The 19002-nt window shown below is 36.2% G+C and overlaps 1 protein-coding gene across 1 annotated transcript in view; it reads right to left on the bottom strand.

Annotated features, from left to right (window-relative positions):
- Positions 1 to 498: 498 nt before the first annotated feature.
- Positions 499 to 19002, bottom strand: part of ELP2 (elongator acetyltransferase complex subunit 2) — a 38100-nt gene continuing 19596 nt past the window's right edge. Inside the window, exons 11-22 of the mRNA XM_050316932.1 lie at positions 17990 to 18121; positions 17357 to 17506; positions 14384 to 14572; positions 12224 to 12290; positions 9914 to 10009; positions 9728 to 9785; positions 6595 to 6667; positions 5974 to 6160; positions 4231 to 4352; positions 3592 to 3734; positions 2935 to 3048; positions 499 to 1967 (exon numbers count right to left, since the gene is read on the bottom strand). Of these exons, the coding sequence (XP_050172889.1) occupies positions 1811 to 1967; positions 2935 to 3048; positions 3592 to 3734; positions 4231 to 4352; positions 5974 to 6160; positions 6595 to 6667; positions 9728 to 9785; positions 9914 to 10009; positions 12224 to 12290; positions 14384 to 14572; positions 17357 to 17506; positions 17990 to 18121 (1488 nt within the window). The 3' untranslated portion in view covers positions 499 to 1810. The remainder of the gene's footprint in view (positions 1968 to 2934; positions 3049 to 3591; positions 3735 to 4230; positions 4353 to 5973; positions 6161 to 6594; positions 6668 to 9727; positions 9786 to 9913; positions 10010 to 12223; positions 12291 to 14383; positions 14573 to 17356; positions 17507 to 17989; positions 18122 to 19002) is intronic.

Raw genomic sequence — 19002 nt, 5'->3', positions numbered from 1 at the left:
TAATCAAAAATTAAGTGTCTATTATAAACATTTAGACTTGTGAGACCAACAGACTAATCTGATGTATTTAAAGTTGGAACAATGAGGTATTTAATTTGATTGAGTCACAAAAGTCCCAGGGGTAATGGAAGGGATTACTAAATCTAACAGCTGATGCTTGTTTAATGACAGCATTTCATCAAATAAAAGAGAGGAATAACTAATATGATGTTTCATTTTAGACTATAGACATAAGAATGGCCACATGGCAAGACATACTAGTATTGGAAAGAATTATCCAGTATGATCATCAAAGTGGAGGTAAGACACCAAATTACAATTGTGACATAGAATGAAATTCCACCTTTGGCAGCTTTCTGAAACCTCATGAGTGGTAAGTTATGTCTTTGCTTGCCAGGATACAACTGCTTAAAAATTCCCAGACAACTGAAATAACGCTACTCAAATGCTTAAACACTTAAAGCACACAGGTAAGGAAAGCACTGGGTAAAGCACAAGTAAAATGTAGCAAATCACCTTTATTAACAAGTCATTTTTTATTCCCCTGTTCCCATTTTAAAGGATGATTTTTTTATTGTTGAAAAACAGAACTGTGAAAATGAAAAGCTAAAATACAAAATTGTTTAAAACATAAACTAGAATTATTCTGGAAAGAGCATGGCCCACTCTGAAAGAACTGTACTCTTAGTCTGAAGATGCAACACAGTAAAAAGTTGGACACAATTCCAATTACCTCTGCACTACTGGTTTTGGGTCCTAAGTGGTTTTGGAACAACAAGAATTTCAAAGTTTAACTAATTTCTCAATTAGACTTTGGAATCAGATACAGACTTGCTGAGATAAAGGCTTCTCTCCAAGTACTCAATGTCTTAGTAACATTCTACTTAAAGTACAACACTACTGGGCAACTAAGCTAAACTGTTTTCACCAGAACAGATATGGAGCCCTCAAAAGTCAGGAAGAGGCCAAAGGCAGTGGTAAGAAATGGCTGCCTCCTTTTAGCTCCTGCCTAGTGATATCTGTAAGTTTTTCCAGTCCAAACTGTAGAGCACAGCCCTCCAAGAGATTAAGAGATGGTTCTTCTATCACACTCTCTTCAGAAAGAGCTCACTGGCACTCTGGGGAGACACCAGAAGATTTAAGTGGTCTGTGAGTTTGGTTGGCTTAAAGCCCCACGTGACCAAGAAGCACAAGCTCAGCACTCTGCACAGCAGAATAAAGGAATAAGATAAACACACAGGCCTGTCCAAGCATACAAACACAGCTACTCCTTCTAACGTCAGGTGGCCAAAGACTTGGACCAAGACTGTAATATACACTCAGAAGGCAGAGAAAGCTGTACAAACGTTTAACTCTGATCTCTGTTTGACTGCACATGCTGAAACACACAGTGTCAACACTGGCAGGCCAATTGACAGTAAAGGTTTATTTAGGAATAAGAGTTTAAAAAAAATTCAGTACTCCACTTGGAATCCCAAGCACGTAAGAACCCAAGTGTTGCCAGCTTCCACCTACCCCCTGGAGTCAGTGATTAAAGCTGTCTCATCTTTCTCCTATGCCCTACCCACCTCCCATGCCCCAGTTCCAGGATATCCACCAACCAAAACATATAAAATGCTTCATATTCCCAGAACTGCAGGATTATAAAAATATTTGACATTTCAAACTTCCATCAAAGTTGCTTTAATAAGTTACATGTCAGATGTTTCACTTCCCACAGCAGAAAACAGAAAATTCAATAACCTAAATGGCTAAAAGTTGACATAAAATATTGTGAATCTGTTTGGCACAGACAGGCCTGCTGTCTTTGCTAAAGAGCAAATCTGTTGACATTGAATACTTTAACACAGTGATCAGCTCCACAACTTGCAAGCTGCAACCACTCGCTGCTGTTCTGATCATTATGTCCAGCTCTGCCTGCATGACGTCTCCAACATAAACGTTTCACAGCAAGAGCATGACTTTGGCTGCAACAAAAAGAAATCCATACATAACTGCAAAATGTCAAACACAGTTGGGCATGTGAGTGTAAACATCAACATTCATATAATTAATAGTCTTCAGTTAACACTACCAACTGAGGAAAAACTGATTTTTGACAACCAGCAGGTATTAAATACTTAAAATAAGTAGGGCCATTAACACTGATGACATTTTATCCTCTCACTCATCAATAATTCAAACAGCTATTGATTTCCAGTTTTACCACATCAAGCTGGAGGTCTAGCACCTCAGTTACTGAGACATGACAGATTTTTGGCTTTTAGCCTACAATTTCCTGTTATCTGGTATCCCTTCCCAATTCACTTCACACACATCCAGGCCAAAGTCACCATCAACTTTCACTTCTGTTACTATCAATGCCAGTATGTGATAGAAGAATCTAGGAGAGTGCTTCAAGTGAAACATTCAAAGTCTTTCTATAGAGTCTCTCTAGCTGTCACCACAGCAGCACTGTATAGACCTTGTCACTCCTTTGGTTTCTGGTAGAAGCTGCTCTTGAAAACTTGCTGCCATCCACTCCAAAATGTTTCGCTGATGTATACAGACAGGGATTCTTTCCCCTGTCTCTTCAGTGTTTTCTATCATCTTGTTTTATGACTTTTTTATTTTAACTGTTTTTTTTTTTAAGTAGGGCCAACATAGAGTAATATTTCTCAAAGAATTTGCATAGCATGAAGTATTTATTTTGGAGTTTAACCCCCTCTTGTTTTTTGTTTGGGTTTGTGGGTAGGTTTTTAAATACATCTAAATAACAACTTTTTTTCCCAGGTTTTGCTTTAAGGTATCTTTAGACTTTCAGGGATCAAAGGATAACAATTTTGGTATACAAACAAGCCAGTTTCACATCATTTGAATATAAGAACAGAACTCCAGAAGTATTATTCTTAAGAATAATATTTCATTGCTCTTAACTTACTCCAAAAGACATACCTGTTACCTATCTCAACACATGTGGTCCAGTCAGCTACTGCCAGTTCTTGGCCACTTTGCTTCCATGTGTACAACACAATCTTCCCATTCTCTAAGCCTACTGCAACAATATATCTATCAAGAGAATAACTGCATTAGTTTGGAAAGAAATTACAGTAGGCAGCTCAGCAAGGCCAGTTCTATTGCAAGACAGAAAGAAGCAGCACTCAAGTGCTGGGTTGCAACTTGCCCTTCAAATCAGTATTTACTTTTCCATGACAATTAATACATCACAATTTAAATCAAAGCTGCTTCATAAAAAAAACCAGCAAAGCAGAAACTTTCAAAATATATTTGGTTAGAAAAAAGTAAGGAGCTTATTACAACATCAGATCAGTCAATACTGTAGGAAAAACTAATACATTTCAGATGTGTTCATGCCTCTCTTCCTCCCCCTTCCCACTTCCTTTTTTTCTTATTGCACTGTTTGGATAAGTCACCGTACACCTGAAAAGGTGGCTAGGAAGGAAAAAAAAATAGAGGTCATTCAGTTAAAGAATGGTTGAAATAATTGACAGGTATATTTTGGGAGCTGTTTAGCCACAGAAAATCAGTTGACTATGAAAAATACTAATTTCAAATTAAATACAAAATGGCATTACAGAAAGCCAGCAATACCTTCCATCAGGAGTAAGCACACGGCTGATACTAACAGCAGTCACAGAATCCCTGGCATCCAGTACTGTTGAACAAGGCTTGACTAAATCCAGCATATTTCCTTCAGTATTCACAGACAAATCACACTGGCCCCACATAATGACCTGTAAAAAAATAATCTATGAATTTGCACTTAGAATTTCTTGTAAATGCACTTACAAAACATAAGGAATAACTTAACTAACGGGATTCTAGGGCACAGAACAAAGTGGATGACCCTGAAAAAATAGTTAAAAAATCTCTATCTACAAAGATTCGTCTTTGTAGACAGTCTGTCTGGTATCATTAAAGTTACTGACAACAAAAACAGATTCTGTTATGAAAGTTAAAGAAAAACTTGAGACCCATAGAATTATGTGACATATGCTTGTCTTACTGCATGAAAAAAGAAGGGAGAAAGTCCAACTGGCAACCCACAGTCTTGTATATATATATTCAAGCACTTTATTCAGCTTATGAAAGTATTACTGATTTCTGTGCTAAAACACACAATAAGACTTTTGTGTATTTATAGAATATGGGCTCATTAGAACAAAGCATTTGCTAATCTGAAATACATTTAAATAACTCTGGGCTTTCTAAACCTTCAATATTAATTACCTTTTTGTCCCGACTACCAGTAATAAAATACTTGCTATCTGGTGTCCAATCACAAGACCAAATGATTCGACTGTGAACAGCTGTATTTTTGTCTGTATATGCACAGCAAGTGAAGACTGGTCCTGGAATAAAATATAGAGAGGAAAACCCTTGTTTCAACTACTTTACATATTAAAAGTAATCATTACTCTTATCTAACTCTATGTTAAGAACTGCAGGAATACTCAGATATTATTCCATTCGTCTTTAAAGCAACTGGGAATACTTAGGACCATATGAGTATTTTTTTCAACACTTACTACTACAAGTGATAACCAGCAGCTGTTCAAGACAGTATCAGTCAGACTTTATAGCCCTAAAACAGTAGGAACAGTTCGATCTTTACCATACATTTCTGTTTCAGAAGAATTTAAGTCCAAGTATAACACCTTCAGGTTATTTCTTTTTTTTTAAGAACACTGACTTCAGAAGTTTTTGAATAGTCCAACATTTACCATGTGTTCACATAATCCCAGTAATTTCACCACAGTTCTTATTTACCAGTAAAGTCCCAAGAGCTCATATCATAATGGTCTAATTGTAAAGATTCACGTGTTCCCAAAGAGACAGGCTGCCATTTCAGCGTGTTATACAATCAAGAACTAAATCTGATCAGCAGATCAGTAAATGGAACTGCTTTTCCTAAGTAGAAAAGGTTGTCATTTTGGAGCATAGACTTTGAATAACCACTTCTTGGGATGCCAATACCAGCAGTTTTGCTTTACACTGATAATGATGTTATTTGTAGACAGAAGGGTTATTGATGAAGAGATGAAAAGAGGATTTCCTCTACTTGCTATGAGTATTCATGATCCTTATCCTGAAACACTGTGTAACTACTGTGGACAATATGCCAGGCTTTAGAATAGAAGTCTGAATAGAACAGAAATTCAAGCCAGGATACAACTGGACACTGTCTGAAGGGGCCAAAACTCACTGCCAAGTCTCTAGGAACATTCTAAAGAGCCCAGCAGTGTTTATATGCTATTAAGCCAACAGTGCAATGAAAATCACTTTCAGCACAAGCATCTGGTCTAGGATTCCATTAAAGTGTTCAATAGCAATCTCCTCATGACTTTGCGAGGCTCAAAGTCTTAATGAGAGAGTCAACTGAATCCTTACTATCAGCATTTTTTCCAGACAGAGCCAGTCCTAGTCAAATTAATCAATTGTGCAGGATTATCAGAAAGCCACACCAAAGACTGAGATTAATCCTGTCAAGAGTCTCAAAGTGCCATGCCTTGCAAGCAGGGACAAGGCAGCTCTGTGCAGGATACGGGTGTAGCAACGAACCTTCCATCTATGCCTGCAGAGAACGCTGCGATGAAGGCTTTCCTTGACAGAATGCCAATTGGAAGTTCAGGCATTACCTGCCAGCTTGTATACTTGATTTCAGTAAGTCAAACATACAATCACATGCAGAAGGCAGGAGGATGAGTAGCAAACTTTATTACATCCATCAATTAAACAGCATTTAAAGCCTGATTATATTCTTCTCCGCATTTTAATTTAATTTCTAGTTTTCCATACATTATTAATTGTACTTCTTAAAGCCACAAGGGTCTACAACAATTAATTCTTCAAAACTGTAAGGAAAATGTCCATTAAAATATTTCAACAATTCTCTTTCAAATATTTTGCAGCCAAAAATACTGAACAAACTGCAAATTCTTCCAATGTGTATATCCACTTCGCATATCTTACCTGACTCTGAGGAGTCTTCTTTCCTCCACAGTGACCAATTCCTGTCTCTAGAAACTGCTAGTAAAAATCTGTCATTAGGAGAAAATGCCAGTTGAGTAACAGTCAGATTGTGAAAAGACAAACTCTGCAGTTTTTTCCAAGAAGTAGTGCTCCACAAAATAATTGCTGCATGTTCTTTTTTGGAAGCCTGTATTGATGGGAAAAAAGTATCAGTGAGAATTAATTAAAGCAAATGTAAAAATCACACATTTCAAAATACCAAGATGTTAGGAGGCTTGTTTTAAGGCTTGCAATCACGTAAGACCCAGCTTTCCTCTGGGAAGTTTCAAGATTGTTTCACTATTTTTTACTAATTCTGGCAATATATCAGTAAGAAAATGTTTCAGACCTATATTTGTTAGAATTTATCTTATTAGTATCTTCAAATGAATCACACATAATTTAGGAATAATTTATTTGCATTCACTCTCACCTTTGTAAGGCAACTGCCATCTATAAAAAGTCTTTCACATTTATGTGAAAGAACAGAATTCAGCCCAAACTGAATTCTGACTCCTGCTCTGTCAAGTCCTAGAAATCTGGTAGCACTTTTCACTAGATGGTGCTAGAATCTTTTCTTACCTTACATGCTGAAGCAATTACAGTGTTTGAATTATTGCAAGCAACACAAAATATTTCATATCCGTGTCCATATCTGAAATAAATTTGAAGATATTTAACACGTCACAGTCATTTTCAGTATTACATCCCAAATAATTCCTAATAATGTTCAGCATTCAAATGTCTGCATAAATTCTTTCAGAATTAGAAACTGACCACAGAAAAAACTCTCCAGCCCATTCCATAGTCCTGCAGAAGCTAAACTAATGATTAACAAAGCAAACTAAAGCAGCATTTAATGTACCTTCATTTTCTTGAAAAGCAATTTTAACACTACCAATAAAAATCACAAGCCACATATTTGAATACTACTGAAGAAACATACCAGAAACACCCAGTCTGTTCTGTGAAATACTGAAGAATTTTTGAACTAAAGGACAGGAATCATGTTGGAAAAGGAAAACACTATGATGAAAGTAATACTGCATGCCTTCTTCTTAACTTGCCACTAGCAGGAGTTTTATCATAATGCTTAATTTTAAAGCACATTCCTGGACGCTATTTTGTCATGGAAACCATTGAAAGTCATTTTTCTAAAATTAAAAAATATTTATTCTATCAAAAGTATAAATTTCCTGAAATTCCATGAAGGAAAAATAAGCTGTGGAGCAAGTTATTTGTTCCATGAAACAAGTCCTCATTTGTTTTGGTTTTAAATGTAGTTCTGAAGAGCACTTGACAGAAAGACTTCAAGCTTCTGCATGCAACTTTGTTTTTGCTAAATGGAAGCTCCAAAATGTAACATTTCTTGTTAAATTAACAGAAAACATAAAATAATAAAATATTGTCTTTTGCAAAGTCACATGAGCAGGACTACCTTAGGTCAGACCAGCTGCCTGTACAGGCCAGTGCTGCCTCCAGTAAAGCAAATTAAAATAGCGGCAATAGGAGCTGCTGTTTACATGAGTGTATGAGCCTTGCCAGTATAGGAGCTCCAGTACCACCCTCTTCCCTGATTTCTTCAGTACTTCAGTGTGAAGTACACCATATAATAAAGGTTCACAATGGAGAGAAGTAACTAGCTGAAAGAATAATGAAATTATATTTTCAACCACGAACCATTTTGCCTTACCGTTGTGCAGTTCATAGCATTTTTTTATGCACAGGAAAACTGACTGGACTTTCAAAGTGTCCAGACAAATGAATACAGTAATTTTCTAGTGTCAAAAAGGATCTCTTAGACTTTCAAGTGTATTACATAAAATGTACATACATATACATATAAACACATATATTTATGTCAACACTCATGCTTTAATCTCAGCATGATGCCTACTAACTCTCTACAGTAATTTTGAAGAGGATAAAGATTAGCATATTCTCACAAGATTCACCATATTTTTAAGTTATTAGGCTACGTAAAAAATTCAGCAAGTTCTTCATACTAAAACCTCCTCAAGCAAACACTTTGCGAAACCCAACACTAATCCTTCAAAATTTGATGTCAAGTTACAGCTAGGAATGCACAAATGTCAATTAGAAACAAGCTATTTTTAGCAAGTCAGTGCCTCACACCGGTTTTTTGCTGCTATGGCAACTTGAAATCTACATTATGAGTTTTCATGTTACTCCTTTCAAGATTATACTGAGCAAAAAACCTCAAAGTCTATGAATGCTTTACATCTTGTTGCTCTTGCATAAAATAATCCCTATCATTAGCTGTGTCTCTGAAAACAGAAAAAATTGCTCAGAGAAGTCATCTGAAGACCATCATAAAATGGAGTTATTTTAATGAATGCAGGATATAAAGGAAGATAAGCAGTACTCCCATAGCAGAGTATCAAATATTAATGTCCCACTAGACTTTGCGAAATGTCAAAGGCAAATGAAGAAAAATCTTGGCCTTGGCTCCGCTTCACTACTTAAACATCCCTTATCAAACTTCTTATGTGAGTGCATTAGTGGTCATAGCACGGACAGGGGAAGTAGTTAATGTAACAGCTAGAATTACCAAGTGTGCAGATATTGTCTAACATCCACCGCCTTTCCTCCCAGGAAACCCTCCTTTGAGTACAAACACAGTAAAAGAGCTCAAAAGTATTCAAAGGAGATTTACTGCCCAGTTGAAGGTAAAGTTGAGCTCCCACAGAACTTCCCCCTCAGTCAAATGAAAGCAAGCTGCAAAGTGTTTTTCTGAAGCTTTTTAATTCCTGCTCCCCAACTGAAGTCACAAAACTGGTAAGGTATCAAGGTAGCTGTAATCATCACGAAAGGCCCAACATTCTTCTTGTTCCTGCCTGAGACCACTCTTTTAGGAGATTCAGATAAATAAACCCATAAGAGATTGAGATTATTCATTTCTTCATGCTGTAGTTTGAAGACTGATACTAAAGCTTTGAAGATTGTGAGAGGATAGCCTCATGTTACTGGGATCCTTAGGGAACAAATCAGGTGACAACCTTCATCTGCAAATTGAGAATTTCAGAAAAGGAAGAAAACATAGCTGAAGAATTCTAAAACTCTGCAACCACAAAACAATTATTATGACCATGTAACTCCAATATCTGCAATCCACAACCACCCTGTTAGCATTTAGTACCCAAATTGGGTTTGTAACCATTTTACTCAACACTCACTTTGCTCTATCACTAGACACATCCTATTTTAGCTGCTGCTTCCATCTATCACACCTCACAACTCTGTTAGGCTTTAGGAGGAAGCTCCTCTATTGAGGTCTCATCTTTTACTTTCATACCAGAAAGACAAACGTCATCTGCAAGCCTGTGCCATGAAGTGGAAAGAAAGCAGAAAACTCCTTACACAGTGAGACCCTCAGCATAGGCAAGGTGTTAAGGAGAAACAATTAGTAAAATAAAAAAATTGTGACGCATCAGTTCCAAATGCCATTTGCAGCACTGTTTCCTAAGTTTTATATATAATTTCCTAATTTTATATACATATAATGTGTTTTATATTCATATAATAACATACATACATGTTTTCTAATTTTTATACACATATAATTTATTTATTTTACAAGTATTTATAAACACAAGTCAAATCAGATAGTAAATAAGAAGACCATATTACATTAATATGCTACAAGAGTTTTCTGGAAATTTTGTAATTTCAATAAGAAAAGGAAAAAACTTACAACTTCTGAATTTCAGGCCATAAGGTATTCTGCAACAAGTGATCCTCTGCTGGAGGTTCTAAAAAACATTTGTACAGCACATTCGAATTTGTTACTAAATAATCTAAAAATCAGCTAAATAATGCTTCAAGTTTATATCCAATGAACCTCATTCTCTGTTTCCTACAACAGAAGTGAATCTCATACCTGTAAGCACCAAGGGTTGAAAATAAATCTCAGGATACTGATTCGAAATTGTATTAAATGATTCTTCATCCTCAGCTGGTTGAAGAGCCATATCTCCTATTAAAAGTAAGGACTTCATTAGCTAAAGAACACACTTGAAAGGAGGGAAAACATGAGCACTTATTATACACGTAAAAAAACATTTATTGTTTTCACAATACAAGCAACTGAAACTAGGTTTCCCTGCTTGCAGAGTTACAATAATATGAATATTAGAAGATAGTTATTCTGATGCATGTGAGAATGAGAAGATTTTTAAAAAAGATAAAATCTAACCTTCGAGAATGACCTCTCTCAATCAGCACAGTTTCTTTTAGATATTCTTAAAGAAAATTTGATTTGATTTGATTGAACAAAGCAGTCACCAGGAGTTCAACCTGTGTTTCCCCAATGTTAAGCCTTTCCCTCCGCGTTTGAAAATGTTTAAGACAAAAATCTCTGATAAAAGTGATGAGTTCCTAAATTTAATGTAGATCCCTAAATGAAAAGCCATGCTTGAGCAAGAGCATCTACAACTTGCAAACTTCAGCAAAACTGCTGAGGGCTCAGTCCTTAGCTTTAGGCAAAAGTGCCAGAAGTAATGGAAAGTAGTTAATTTTAAGTTAAAATTCAACTCTGTCCTTCACTTTGGAAGTATGTAGAAAAAGGTACAGAGCTGGGTAAGCTTCTCTCAGACATAAACTACCTTTTTGCCCAATGTACATCTCAAATACAGCCGTTTCACAAAGTAGGTATAGAAAAAGCAAAAAAAAAAAAAAAAATTAGTTTTTCTTTCATACTGTCTTCTTTTCCCTTGAAACTGAAATGAGCAATATTTATCTGAGACCACTATCTGATCATTGGTCACCATGAAGATTCCTCTGCAGTGTAAGTGAGAACAGAGGCCTGTGGTGCTTTACCCCAAGCCATCAGTGCTGACACCATTGGGAGAGCAATGGTGGACAAGGCAGAAGAATTCTATTCCTAGGGCTGCTTCTGGGTGGGCCATGTGAAACCAATGGATATTAGTTATTCTCTGTGTGACGATAGAGAAGGAGAGTTTTTTCCCCTCTCTCAGCAGAAGAACTCGTTAGAAAGCAGGGGAAAAAAAACCTTTGCCAAAATATATTTTAAAAATTATTTCAAGCATCCGAGTTGTATTTCAAGTACAACAAAGCTGTTTTTTCTCTCACAAATGATTTAGGAAAATTTGGCTTATTGCCATTGGAGACCCTGGAGACAAAGCTTATTAAAATGCTTCCCTTTTTAGATCACACCTGAAAAAGCTTTTAAGCAGAATAAAAACAGGTCTGACCTAATTTGTAGATTCCACTATAGTGCATTTTTACCAAAGACTTTATTAAAAAACAGATTACCAGTCTCATCCTCAGACTCAAGAAAATACATTTTATCACCCTACATAGGTGCTTGTCCCTACTTCCTTGTTCCCCCACAATGTCATTTCCACTGCCTCTCCAAGAAATTCACCTGGTGCCTCACCAGTCTTTACAGACACAACATTACTTGCTGTTGGCTAACTAATTCTTCCTTCCCACTACTTTCTACAAAGCATCATTTACCTGGCTATTTTCACTGTGAGAGAAAATATGACTGATTCCCCTCAAAGCAGCATTATTTCTATAAGCTTCTACAAGGGTGATAACATTTGAGGAGAGTGTGAAAAGGACTCCAGAATGTTGGTAGGTAGGTATTTTACAGAACAACTACAAGTGGTAACAGATAGTCTTGCTTTAATAATAACTCTGAACCTAGTTTTCAGAGTGCGCTATTCAATATTAATATTTTGACTAGAAGTCATTAGTCTTCTTAGGGCAGGAAAGTGGAGGGGTAGTGAGCATGGAAAAAACAGGAAAAATGGGAGGTGGGGAATTCTTATAGCATCCTGCCCTAGCTACTCCCAGATGCTCACAGAAGAGCAAAGAGGCTCTCAGGAGCCCTGTGCAGACTGAGTGGGGCTAATTCCTACAGCGGTGCAGGACACAATATGGAAAGCAGGGAAAGCATTTTGGGCTTGCACAAGACATTTGAGAATGTTTGAGGTGCGGAAAAAAGGCAGAGAAAGGGAGAAAAGATCCTCACTTGCGCTTTTATTTGTAGCACCATATTTAGGTGGTAGCAGAAAACTAAACACTTTGCACAATTTTATTTCTAGATTCTGAACTTGCAGTAATGCCTGCACTTACAGACCTACGAAAAATATGTACACTAAAACAATTACTTAAAAAAAGTTTCCATATGAAATATCATAACCATTATTTCTCACTGCCCTACCTTCAAAAACAGCTTTATTGGATAATCCCAAAGCTGGCACAGTTGCACCTTCTGGAAGATCAGATGACTGTTTAATTAAAAAAAAAAAAGAAAGGTTACACATAGACTGTCATGTAGGTTTGGATTTCAAAGGCCACAGTTTAAGAAATACCTGAGAGTTACTTTCCTAGAGAAGTTAAGGTGGAAACTTCGAAAAACTTCTAACTCTGGACGAAACAAAGATCAGTACTCCACCACAAAAAAAAAAAACAACCAACCAAAATAAAAATTTAAAAAAACCCACACCACCAAAACAACTAACAAAAAAACAAAAACCACCAAACCCACACCTTTTCTTAGGCCCAAGCTCAAGGGTTTTCTTCACCCTTAATCACAGGTTTTCTTCCACAATTTTATTTATTCTAGTACATACATGACATACATGATAATTAATCTATTAACTGAGAGCACTACAGATTTGAACACATAGAACTGGGAAACAGTTGTTCTGAGGTGAAATAATAAAGCAGCATTTTGGAAAAGGGACCACAACTTTGAACACAACTCAGTAAATAGCACAGAGATGTGGCTGGAATACATGACTGTTTAAAGCAGCACAGGGGAAAGACAAATCATCAGCCAGAAGATGCTTTCATAACGGTATAGGGAAAAAAGTAAAAATTTAGAAAGCGTAAGTGAACTTGCGGACGTTTGTGCAGAGATGAAAAAGGATTTAATAGCTGTAAAATCCCTTCCTTAACAGTGTCTGAAAAGTTCAAAGACTGTTTTACAGAATTAAATCAATAATTTAGGTGACAGCTTAAAATTTATTTCTAAGTTCATAATTAGATGAGAAAACATATGAGAGACACATACAAGTCTAAGGCCCCTAAAACAAAACTGGTTCTTCATTACAATCCAAAGTATAATACAGTCCAGTGGATTTAAACTGAATATAATCCTATTCAACCCTTTTCAAATATAAAGCTGTCTTTGTTGGTTTTAAGTACTTTTTGGGGGAAGGCATGTGAGCCAAATTACAAAAAAGCTTACCCACTTTAATGATAAAAAGCTTTCACAGAAAACAATTTCAATAAAGATACTTCAGAGTAGCTGTATCATTAGAGCTCACAAAGCCTTCCTCTTTAACCAAAGCCCATGTGAACACTTTGTGATATCACAAATCAAAAAACAGCACTCAGAGGAACAGCCGATAAGAAAAGTCTATATAAAGGTAAAATAATGGTATCTGCCAAGCATTATAAAAGCACAGAGTTTTTTGTGCGATGGTCATTAACGCAAATGCTTACAAAGTCTTGTGGAACTAAAGCACTAAACAGCTAGTTATGTGACTTCTTGGTATCAAAAATGATTATATTTGTTTCCCAGATATTTCACTTGTTAAATTAAATTGAAAGGCTAATCCATCTCCGAGACACTGCACAGAAAACACCGCTTTTGAGCAAGAAATCCAAAGAGTATGCAAGGCACTGTACAGAGGCATCTATCTTGAACAAGGTCTGCTCTACAAAATGCAGGGAGAACCAGAATTAAATCTTGATGCAAATGAGGAGCAAAGAAAGGACTGCAATGCAGGACAGCATAGGTACCGACAACTAAGAATTGGAATGTAGAGGCCTCAAGAGAATTTCCAATGCCAAGAGGAAATTAAGTATGAGCAAGTACATCTTTAAAAATATTTATATGTCAGAACTAACAACAGTGCTCAAACCTTTATGCTATTTCCAATTGTACAATTAAAAAAAGCCCAACTAATAATACACATAAATACACAACAATAATTACATCCAGCCAGGACTACTTCACCCATACATTAGGGAGAAGCACATTCCCAAGCTTTATTGTTTGCTTAATTTCCAAGTGTGTACAGTAGCCTCCTTGATCTGACTTATTTACAATTTACCCATGCTCTTTGCAATCTTTTGACATTAGGTCTTGTTTGGTTTCAAATAGAACCTGTTTCATATGACAACACCGTAAAAATACATATGAAACAACACATATGGAAGTAAGCAGAAGAAAATGGAAAACAAGGTTGAGGTTTCAGAACGATTAAAGGAATTTTTAGGGAGTTTAGTGTATCCTGAAATTTTCTAAAGCATTAACTTTATTTACATCTAAGAGGGCTGCATTCATTTAGCATTGCTTTAGCACACTTACATGGGAGCACAGCTTCTCCATTGAAATACCAGTGATGTTACTGAAATTTTCTATAAAATTCTTGGGAGCACGAAAAACTCGAAGCACTTTCTCATCTGCTCCTGACACAAACTGAAACCGGCCGACCATCGCCAGACAACGCATGTCGTATCCATGCACTTGAGGCCTTGCAATTTCATGCCAGGTTACCTAAATGAACAGACACGAAGTTAAAACACAGTCCTTAACCAGAGAAGCAGCAAGATTTCAAGTTCAAAAAAAGTACTAATCCTTTACTTGCTGGCCTAATTAACATAAAGCAGCCTTCTACTGACGTAAAACTGATGTATGATCACATACATTAGCTGAACACTACTTTTCCACCACACAATTGCTGTCATTAGTAAACTGTGTCCCTGCACAGATGTGTTTAAGGCACTTACTGCGACTTCTTTATGCTAGACAGTCAGGAATAGAACATAAATTGCCTAAGCAAAAGGAGGATTGTATGCTACTACTTTTAAAACTGTAGCTCTGAAAGACCTAAGAAAGGTAGTGATAATTACCTTGCTTCCTTCATCTGTCTTTCACAAAGCACAGCAGCACTGCTGTTAGCAGGCTAAAAGTTCCTACTTTCCTCTTTTCTTTAAATACTTGATTTAGTGAGACCATTTAATATAAGTTCTGAAAAAAACTGACAAAACAAAAATAGCTTCTTGTAGAAAAAGCATCTGGAAAATCACAGAACTGTTTTCATTTGAAGTGTTAGTTTTTCCTACTTTTCTATGTTCATATCTACTGTTCAAGTTTTAATCCAAGAAAACAAGAATTAACAGCTAACCAAAACAGACAGACAAGATAGTTTGATAGTCATACTAAACAAAGAATATTAGTAAAAAATATATTAAATTATTTAAATTGCTTTCCTAAAAATCCAATTTATTCTACACATGAGAAAAAATTTTAAAAAAAACCTCATTATTTTCTAGCAAATACACTTTCATGAAGAGATTTTTCCTAAATGTTATTTGCTACTACTCCCATATGATACTTTAGTTGGAAAAATCCAGTGTGCACTTTAGAGTTAACACCAAATAGAATTAAAATTAATTTCATAAATTAAAATTAATTTAGACTACTTCAGTATTACAATACCTGCAGCCAAGATAGAATCTGCATTGTACTAGATACCATATGAATATAAGCAAAGACATGTTATTGACTGTAATCTGCCTCACCTTAAAAATTCAATTGAGTTTTGAATGCTCAAGTATCCAATAGGACCTAAATGGGAATTTGAGCATCCTACAAAACCTAATTTCATAAGGGCTTGATTACTTCCCAATGCAAAAAAAGGCATTCATTCTTAACAAAAAATAAAATCAAACAGTGCAATAAGTGTTTCCTACTCTTTACTAGGTGCATCTTTACATACTTTAGATCACAGTACATAACAGGGATGAAAAAAAAACAAACAGGAAACTCAAACCACAGAACAAAGAGAGGGCTGCTAAGTCATGTAATAAGCTTCTTCCAGAAAAATCAGGATGCAAATTTGCATGACAAATTGAAGCTGATCATTATCCCTCATTTCTGATATTCTGTTATCAGAGTTGAGACTTTATTTGCATTTAACACTTAGTTTCCTTTTTATAAAGAAAAACATGAATATTGAAGTGTAATACTAACTCTTCATAGATATATGAACCATCCACTGTGTCTTGTTAAAACAAATATCAGATGTCACCTGTTGTAATTTTTCAGATACTAAACTCAGTAAAGAAACTAAGGCATTTTAAAGGCCTGTGTTACCCAAGTTCATAAGCAGCAGAACTGAAAGTCTGGTTCTCAGGGTTCAGAAGTCCTGAACATACTCCTTCAAATGACCCATTTCTATGTCAACCCTCCACCTCACCAAAAGGATACTATAGCTTTCTCCCACACCCCATGCAGCAACAAATGCTGACACTACTTAGATTTACACCTGGTCGGATTAGCCAGGTGACTGCTCTGTGTCAGAACAGAAAGTATAAAAATTCAGTTCATGCCAGATTTAGATCTGAAGACCACAATCACTCTGCTAAATCAATTGATTCAACAGTTTCAGGGAGAGTTGATCAGGTAAATTATACAGAGCTCAGTTCTTTCAGAAATAGGTAAAATTTAGCAAGCAGCATACATAACAAAGTGTGGTACTTCAGTAGGTCACAGAGAAAGTGATATTGACAACTCTCGAAGGCTGCCAACTTACATCATGTGCTAGTCCCAGATTTTGCTTCACTATGTCAAATCTAACATGCAATCTTTTCCACAGAGCTGCTGTACCCTCCAGATTGGAGATTAGAGAAAAAAGCAGGGAAGGAAACTGGAAATGCCCTTCCTGCAACACAACACTTCTGCATTCCTAGACAGGGTCTCCCCCTGCAATGTAGGAGGTGTGAGCAAGCAGCTGTGTGGTCCTTAGTTTCTGGCTGGGGTTAAACCATGACTGCACTCATATAGTTCAGATAAATCATTCTAGTAAAACCGTTAGTCATAAACAAACTAGTGTAAAAAAATATATAGTGAGAACTTTGTTTAGATCAAGCTTGTGTAAAAAAACCCACAACCAAAGCTGAGTTTCTTTACGATTACCTGCAGCAGTGTTTAGCCAATTGTTAAACAAGGGCAATAGATGGTTAATAGAATCAGTCATATATTCCTCCTTCTGAAATACTGCAGAGCCTGTTTTCCAAGACCCTGAAAGAAGACTAACTGAAGGTAATCTGCGGGTGAACTCAGGATTGAACAGCAGTCATGCTATGTGATTGCAAAAACTCTGCCACTAATATTTTTAAACTGAAAACAGGACACATTGAACGACCAAAACAAGAAATTCTGAACAGATCATCTCTTGGGGAAATTTAAGGTTTGAATTATATTCAGGTGACTTGTTCCAAAGTCAGGACAGACAAGTCCTCTTAACCAAAATCACAAAATCTTTGAAGATCATACCTCTGTCTCTTCTTTTGTTTTCCATGGAGCGAAGAGTCTAGTAGTTTGATCCGAGCCCACACTGATGATAAACTCTCCTTCTGGATCCCACTTTACATCCTCTACACTGTTAAAATGTCCTGAAATCACAACTTCTGGAGTCCATTCTTTCTATTAAAAGTCATGCAAAGAAGCAAGGAGTTTTTACTTGACTGATTGGCATATTCTAACCAAAATAAAAGAACTGATGTACTTTTTAAGAAAGCAAGAAAAAGACATTTGAAAACAGCAACTCATTAGAACTCAAGAGTAACTAACGAGACACAAATACTGATTTATTGCTCTAGTCTAAGAGAAACTTGTGTTATTGGTTCAGTTGTGAACAAAGCACAGCCACAAAGGAGTTCCGTCTATTCAACTGACTTCATGATTCCCACAGGTAAGAGACAGGTATTAGAGCCTGGGAGATTTCAACCTCCCTTCTGTGCAGGAGTGAGATTCCTACAGAATATTATATTCAGAGAAGGACTATTTCAATCATTAATTTTAAATTGTACTGTTACACTTTTCTTTTAATAACAGAAACTTACCTCAAGTGACAAATAATCATAACTCTTTTAAATAATACTAATAGCAAAAAAAAAAAACACATACCTTATTAACCATATCCTGTTTCCAAAGGTGTAGTGCTCCATGAAAAGCATGAGCAATGATCATTGAACCATCGGGACTGAAGTGGCAGTCAAAAAATCCAAGAGTATTGCCACCCACTTCTCCTACTCGTACCTGAAATAATGAACAGAAGTGAAATATCTATGAAAATGGTCTTCCACTCATAGGAAATCATTCTTATTTCACGAGATGAAAATTTACCTACAGACAAGAGTTCACATTTCACACACAAACACATTTAAAGAATATTTTAATTGCAAAGTTAAGAACTGATCTGAACTTCAAGCTGCACACTTGTGGTTGAACCAATGCAAACAGAATGTAAAATGAAAGAATAACAAACTTGCAAACAGCTTTGCACAACCCATTTTTATAAGCCTGTAGATTTAGCCACAACTAAGCATTACAACTAAGGACATCAAATGGCATCTCCATGTGATCACTTGATTGTGAACTAATTTCTACTTCAAGTACAAAGGCACAAGAACTTTTCAGTGAAATAGAGGAAAAATTAAATATACTACCATAATTCTCTCTTTTTCACCTAAGAGAGGATTAGAACTTCCTTTGTGACAGGAAAGATCACAAACAATGGTTGCCATAACTCAACACAAACAATTTCAGCTGAACTACTGCAATTTGGAAAAGCAGGTCAACTGAAAACAAAGGCATCAATCAAAGCACTAGAGAAATCTTGTCATACCACTTGTTTGTTTAGGATAATTCACATTAGAACAGCTTTCAAAATACTGCAGTGACGCATAAGTATTCAGCTCAAATGGAAGAAAAACCTAGTGACACAGCCCATGAACAAGTTACTGTGAGTAAAACCAAGCTTGTGAATTCCATGTCAGTTGCTCTGTAGTAACTGCTTGGGTCATATTCCCACAAGGATTAACTGCAAATAGTGCAGGAAAGTTTCTTCCTCCTCTTACCAGGACTGCACAGCATGTGTTACTATGCAGTACCTGTCTTGCTACAGTATGAATGACAGT

This window comes from Myiozetetes cayanensis, unplaced genomic scaffold (assembly GCF_022539395.1).
Source record: "Myiozetetes cayanensis isolate MyiCay16 unplaced genomic scaffold, myiCay2020 scf1, whole genome shotgun sequence".
Lineage (NCBI taxonomy): Eukaryota > Metazoa > Chordata > Aves > Passeriformes > Tyrannidae > Myiozetetes > Myiozetetes cayanensis.
The sequence above is the reverse complement of the archived record's forward strand: the minus strand, read 5'-3'. Positions and strand labels throughout refer to the sequence as shown.